Source organism: Vitis riparia, chromosome 2 (genome assembly GCF_004353265.1).
Source record: "Vitis riparia cultivar Riparia Gloire de Montpellier isolate 1030 chromosome 2, EGFV_Vit.rip_1.0, whole genome shotgun sequence".
Taxonomy (NCBI): Eukaryota; Viridiplantae; Streptophyta; class Magnoliopsida; order Vitales; family Vitaceae; genus Vitis; species Vitis riparia.
Window position 1 is genome coordinate 6,621,889 of NC_048432.1, and position 7,662 is coordinate 6,629,550.

The following is a 7,662-nucleotide window of genomic DNA, read 5'->3' on the forward strand; positions in this document are numbered from 1 at the left end:
AGTTCCTTGGAGCTAAGGTAGCCGGGCAAGGCTCCGAATGCAAGAATTGGTAGTTTTGTTGTTTCAGCTTTTAATGAAGAGAAAGTGTGATCCGTTAATGATTTCTATGTTTTTAGTTAAGTTAAAACGCCTTCAATTCACCTGGGCTAACACTTGGTAAGGCAAGTGATCTTCGTCCATGGAGATGCACTAGTTTATCTCTTGCGAGCCTTTGGGAGGTGACTTGAAGGTAGGATTTTCTAGAATTGCCAACACTTAGTAAGCTTTTGGACTCTAAGGAGACATCCATTAGTTATCTCTTGCGAGCTTGAGAAGGGAAGTCCAAGGTTAATGATCACCTTGAATGGCGAATGCTAGGTGAGAGGCACGAGCCATTGCAAGTTGCATCAGTGAGAGGGAATTAGTGTTGAAATCCTTTAAAGGGAAACATCTGTACAACACCCGTTAGAGAATTAACTATATGTTAATTCTCTAATGCAAGGAAAAGATTCAAGTGAGCGGAGCTCTGTTTTTGCATGAGGAGCCTCCTCAGTGAACCTAAAACTCCAAGGAACGCTTTTCTTCATAAGTAATTCCCATTACTTTCTTTTTAGTTAGCTTAAAACAAATCCTTTTTCAACCAAAGTTTATGTTTTCTTCTTAAGCTAACCTTGAAATGAAAAAGCACCAATTCAACTTTGAATTGGTATCAGTTGTAAGTTGAAAACCCTTCCCAGTGAACGATCCTAGAGCAACTATGCTATATTAGCTAAGGCTATCCTAGTGCATGGTGATATAGGTATAAATTTTGTTGATTACTCTTGTCTGAAGACCAAACTCAAGGGACAACAGTTAGGCACACAATCACATCCACAACCCTGACTTGTTCATTGTATTTAGAGCCATGGGATCACGACCAAGAATTGTGCATACAAACTACACCCCTGACCTGTTCATAGCATCTAAAGGCCTAAGCACATGGGATCTTGAGTCGTTCAAATCATCCACAACCCTAAGCAATTCTCAGAATCTAGAGCGATGAGGTAACGATCGAGAGTAGCTCACGTCATTTGTAGTCCTGAGCTATTCATATCATCGAGAGCCCTAAGCTCACAACATAGAATCGTTCCTTCCAACAACACCCCTAAGCTATTTGTAACATCTAGAGCCCTAAGCTCACAACCTGGAGTCTTTCATCTCATCCATAGCCATGAGTTGTTCATAGCATCTAGAACCCTTAGCTCACGACCTAGAGTCGTTCATGTCAACCACAACTCTGAGTTGTTCATAGCACCTAGAGCCCTCAGTTGATGACCTAGAGTCATTCATGTCATCCACTACATTGAGTTCTTCATAGGATTTAGAGCCTTATGGTCATGACCTGGACTTGTTCATGTTATACACAACCCTGAGCTATTCTTAGGTTTGAAAGTCGTGAGCTCATGATTAGGAATCATTTATGTTAACCGTAACCTTAAACTATACGTAGGATCTAGAGCTCTAAGCTCATGACCCAGAGTCATTCATGGCATCCACAACCTTGAGTTGTTCAACATATCTAAAGGCTTAGGCTCATGACATGAACTCGTTCATGTCATCCACAACCCTTATATGTGGATAACATATGGAGCCATGAGTCCATGAGATTTAGAGTCATTCGTTCATCCACAATGTTGAGTTGTTCATAACATCCATCACCCTGAGCTTATGACCCAAAGTAGCTCATATCATCAACAACCCTAAGTTGTTCATAACATTTAGGGCCTTGAGCCCATGACCTAGAGTTGTTCATGTCAACCATAGCCCTGAGGTGTTCATAGATTCTAAAGCCTTGAGCTCACGACCCATAGTCATTTGTGTCATCCACAACCCTAAGCTAATAATAGCATATAGAGCTCTAGGCTCACTACCTAGACTTGATCATGTCAACAACGCCACTTTTCTATTTATAGCATTTAAAGCCCTTAGCTCACGACCCAGAGTCAATCATGTCATCCACAACCTTAATATTTTCAAAGCATATAAAGCCTTAAGATCATGACTCAGAGGCATTCATGTCAACCATAACATTGATTTGTTCATAGCATCTACAACTTGAGCTGAGAACTTGGAGTTGTTCATGTCAACCATAGCTTTGAGTTGTTCATAGCTGATTTCATGCCCAGCTGGTGTATGTCCTTTTGATTGGTGATCAATCAACTGGTGTACCTTGATTTCGGCCCTCAGACGGGAGTAATCAACAAAATTTATAACTTATTCCACCATGTACTAGGATAGCCTCAGCTAGCATAGCATAGTGGCTCTAGGATCGTTCACTGGGATGGGTTTTCAAATTACAATTGATATTAATTCAAAGCTGAATTGGTGCTTTTTCATTTCAAGGTTAGCTAAAAAAGAAAACATAAAGATGTTTGAAAATGTTGGTTTTTTAAGTGAAACCAACAATAAAGTAACAGAAATTACTTACAAAGAAAAGTGTTTCTTGGAGTTTTTGGATCACTGAGCCAGGTTCCTATTACAAACAGAGTGTTCCAATCACTTGAATCTTTTCCTCACATTGGGGATTTAACATATAGTTATTTCCCGAACCAGTGTGGTACAAATGCTTCCCGTTTATGGATTCAAACACTAATTCCCTATCACTGAATCATCTTGTAATGGTTCATACCTCTCACCTAGTATTAGCCATTCAAGGTGATTCTTAACCTTGGATTACCGTCAAAAGCTTGCAAGAGATAACTAATGGATGTCTCCTTGGAGTCTAAAAGCTTACCAAGTGTTGGCTATTCTAGAAAATCCTACCTTTAAACCACCTCCCAAAGGCTCGCAAGAGATAAACTAGTGTATCTCAATGGACGGAGACCACTTGCCTTACCAAGTGTTGGCCCAGGTGATTTTAAGGCATTTTAAGTTAACTAAAAACATAGAAACCATTAACGGGTCACACTTTCTCTTCATTAAAACCTGAAACAACAAAACTTCTAATTTTTGCATTCAGCACCTTACCCAGCTTCCTTAACTCCAAGAGACAAAAAGCCTAGCCACTCATTCTCTGAGGAAACATCCTCAGAGCTTGTTTGGCTAGTGAGAAAAATACAATCAAAATGAGTAGGTAAGGTAGAGCAAAGCTTTGTGTATTACTTTCTTCAAAACTATACAAAAAGTTGGTCTTTGAGAACAAACTCCCGAGATCTCTGTAAAAATAAAATTACAAATGATATATAGGAGGTTATTCACCCTTTCTTCTTACTTCCTAACTAAGGAATCCTATGATTGGTGGATTACAATGAGAAAATGGGGATTTAAACAACAAATATCTGAAGAAAAAAAATCTAAAAGAGTCGGTCTCAAATATTTGGGAGCACAGATAGATTTCACAGCTTGGAAAATGTCTTGCAAAAAATTCGTAAGCTGAAAGTGTCCATTTCTCAAGAAAAGGTTGATTTTGTAACTTGAATTTTGTGATTTCGTAGCTTGCGAAATTGTCTTTCAGCTTGGTGCGATTATATTCCAATGGCCATAACTTCTTCATTTTAGCTCTGATTTGCACACCGTTTGAAGCATTGGACTCTTGACTTACCGAGATTCGAAACAAAATATAGTATGCATAAAATGAACTCCATAAAGTGCTAGAAATGTGTCCTACAGTTTCTATCCTCTTGGATTTCTTCATGTTAGATTCCTTTCTTTGTTTTTCCTCGCATTCTTGATTTGGTTTTGGCAAAGGACTACAAAGCTCCAAAGCTTGGATTCTTCCTATAAATGAGCTTCCATTTGCTTTGCCATGGGTTATATAGAGCTTTCCCTCATCTTAGAATGCTTTGGTGATCATAAAGTTATCAAAAACACCAAAACTTAGCACAGTTTGATTAGAAATGATTGCAAGGGTCCTTAACATGCCAATTGAGTTAAAAGGTAATAAGTACTACTCAAAAGTGTTTAAAAGAGTTCATTACAAGCTATAAAATAGCACTTTTTGAGTAGTAATCACTCCCTCAACTAACATATTGCTAGTCCCTTAGCAATGAAGGAGAGAAAAAGAAAAATAAATAGTACTATAATTTACAACATCATGCTGATCACTTAAAAAATTTTCAAGTGGCATGATGATCAAACTCTCACATGGAACATTAAAGATATAAAACTCAAACTTCAACAAGAGTTATCAAATAACTTGTCTAATCACAATTCATAAAGAGAAGGTATTATGTAAATTTAACCTTTAAAAGAATTTCCACTCCCAAAGGGCCAAACCTTACTCTTCCACAAAAATCTAAGTGTTACTTTTTAGCTTCCGAATATAGTATGCTGAACTAATCGCTGCCCCCAACCTAGTTCATTTTCAACACTTAGCAAACTGACAACCTCCAATAGGTTAAGAACGCACCTCTTGGTTCACAATTTTTTCATTGTAGGAGTACAAAGCTTAAAGGTATTCTTTTCTAAATTGTCCATGTAATGGGGGTCCATCGATGACTCCCAACCAATTAAGGTTTAGGACATCAAGCTTTAAGGATCTTTCAACTACTAACTTCTCAGATTTTACCCCGAACTTTTGAGAATTAATTTTAATACCTAAGCACCTACAGTATGTTAAACTCCACCTATTCACCCTTGTAATGAGCATTGAGGTCAGTGACTCCAAACCAATGAAGGCTTAGGGCACCAGGTTTTAAAGATTTTCACCATATACCCCTCAGACCTTGCTCGGGTTTCAAGGCAAGTAAAACATTTTTTTCTTTCTTTCTTTTCTTTTCAAAGGCTCATTGGCCTTTTATAAGGTGTCACAACACTATTAAATGAGGTCAGAAGTACCAAGTCTGAAATTTCCTAAGTGAAGGGGGTGAAATAGTTTTTCATCTTATAATCGGAACCTAACGTGCACAGTGTGTGAATAGCTTAAAGTGGAAGAAATAAGGTTGAATTCAGTAGAAGTTTCAACAATTCATCAACTTTAATAAGCATAATACAAATTCTCAGTCAAGTAAAAAGACAAAAATTCAATTTCTCCCATTTCATTTTGAGAATTATTGCTTGATAACCATGAAGAGTAGAATAAAAACTTTAATTTTTGTTTTAAAAATTAAGCAAAAACAACTAAATTACTAAAATAACTTAGCATTAATAACAAAACTTTCTTCTTTAACTCTCTTCCCCCCAACCAAGTTGAAAATTGCCCTCAATGTGGCAAGAGCGATTAAAAATACAAGGAGGAAGTGGTACTTCCTAAGTGACATGGAGTCCGAGTCATCTAGGAGAAATCACATGATTCAAAAAACAACAAAAATTTATGAGTAGAGGAAATAAAATGCTATTATGCCAAGTATACTAAAAAATGATGGATATGTATTACTTTAAGAAAGTACACTATGAACTATGAACAAGTAATACATCAAATCCTAGTATATAAAACATAAAAAACATGGGATTATGAGTTCTACTATAATAAGTAAATACAAAAAAAAAAAATAGATAGATGATCTAGTAGTGGTGGGAGGATCGTGTGGAGACAATGGCTTTACTGTGGAACTCTGAGTGCTCGGGATTGGTGTCTCTATCTCTCCTGTAGTAGTCTCCTCATGGGGCACAATCTGCTCTGCTGGAGGAGCGTCCTAAGATGGATCTATAGGCTCTGATGGGCAGGGTATATCATGCTCAGGTGGCAATAAAATACCCAAATGTTGTTGTATCTGAAATGGATGACATAAGCCTCTAAACTCTGAAATGGATATGGTGATACTAGACTCAGATGGAGGAGGCGCAGATGTAGTTGGTACAACTGGCGGAGTCCCAAGAGTGGTAGGAGGAGTAAAAGATGTTTCCTCAGGTGTGAGCACTATAGAAGGTGCTGTAGGGGTAGGTGCTATGATCCCTGTAGGTATCTCAGCCTACTGTACCTCCTGTGGCTGCTCATCCTGTGGTATCTCTGAATCCTCTGGTCCAGTTGGGGCTCCTGGATGTGCAACATAAGCCATCATATTAGTCCATTTGTCAAGAGTGAATACCTCTCGGCAAATGTGTCTACGCTCAAGCTGAGGCTTAGAAGGATAGCCCAAATTCTCTAATATCTAACAGAGCAGCCTAGGGAAAAGCAGTAGAATGGCATCTACTCTTTGTAGCTTCTTCCTGTGGACCTTCTATTCAAAGTAAAGAAGAGTGGTCATGATCAAATGATGAGGGCCAAAGTAAAAACCCTCTCATATCCTAAACAAGGCCTCCAGTATAGCTCCCCTCCTCTGCACCATATGCTGAAGTGGAAATATATTGGAGTGTAGGAGCGCATCCAGAAGAAACATGTTGGGCGGAACCTCCTTCCTCAAAAGAAACGAGCGTGTGGATGTCCCCCTAGACAATATACGAACCATATCGCTCTGAGAAAGATGAGCCCACTCTCTGTAATCTGCTGGACTCACTAGCTCATATGGAATGCGCAGAGCCTCTGCAATGTGTCTGGCTCCTAAGATACCATGACGTCCATCAATAGTGAAGTGGATAACAGTAGGATCCCAGACGTGATGCGTAGTCATAGACTGATGAAAGTCTAATGCTACTCGGGGATAGAAGAAATCCCTTGGAGTCATTAGGTACTCCAAATGGTACCTCTGCAGTAGGTGGAATGAATCTCTGAGCTCCGACGGGTGTCTGAAAGTCTCTCCATCAAAACATAGCTCGGAGTGGAATGACCTAGCCCGACAATCCAAATTTCCCTCTATGGGTGGCTGAGTAACCAAAGGTCACCTGATAATAACTTCTGGAGTCATCCCAGAAGGAATCTGAGACTCTGTAGTAGGCGGATGAGGTTGTGGAGGCTCTAATGGCTCTATTGGACCTGAGACTCTAGATTTCTTCGCAAGAGAGCGACTAACTGACTTCTTGGGGGGTGAAGAGCTTGCCCCTGGTGTAGTGGGTGGTCTCCTAGTCTGATATCTTCGCTGAGAAGGACTAGGCGGCACTCCATCCTCGGAAGGTTGCATGACGGGTAGCTGTGGAGGCTCAGTCATGGAGTCTCGCACAGGTGAGACTCTTGGTCTACTACTGCGAGCTGATGGAGATAGGGTCTTGGCTCCTTTCATTTTGGCCATGGCTAAAGTGAAGAGGTTCCAGAGGGTAGGTGGAGGTGTGATGGGTGTTCTTATTCAGATGCACGTTCTCTGGACTTTCTTTAGAGAGGGTCCTCTAATATTCTTGAGTTTCGCAAGTTAAAGAGGTTTTTCATAGGTTAAAATAGTTGTGCGAAATAAAAATTTATGAAATTAGAGGCTTAAATAGATATTCAAATGACGGTTGACATTTTCGCAGCTGAAGTGCCATTTTGCAATGTGATGGAGATTTCCTAGCTAGATGGAGATTTCACAAGTGGTTTCGCAACCCATCTCGCAACTGCGAAATGGGCTTTAGAGGTTGCGAAATGGTACACATGTGCTTGGAGGGTGGTTCGCAGCTTGGGGCCTTTTGCTTGCGAAATTATGCTTTGGGGATTTCGCAGCTACGAAATGAGCTTTGAAGGCTGTGAAATGGCACACGTGTGCCTGAAGGGTGGTTTACAGTTGCGAAAATTTTCGTAGCTTGGGTCTTCGACTTGCGAAAGTTTTTCGTAGGATGACCCAATTTTCTCAAGATGACTTTTTATTTTACGAAATTTTCGCAAGTAAAATAAATTCCTTTCTTTTCCTCATTCTTTGG

General features: G+C 39.7%; 1 protein-coding gene across 1 annotated transcript; it reads right to left on the reverse strand.

Annotated features, from left to right (window-relative positions):
- Positions 1–6,713: 6,713 nt before the first annotated feature.
- LOC117929878 (leucine-rich repeat extensin-like protein 5) lies at positions 6,714–7,061 on the reverse strand. The gene has a single exon (XM_034850308.1). The coding sequence runs from the start codon at positions 7,059–7,061 to the stop codon at positions 6,714–6,716; it is 348 nt and encodes a 115-aa protein (XP_034706199.1).
- Positions 7,062–7,662: the final 601 nt, after the last annotated feature.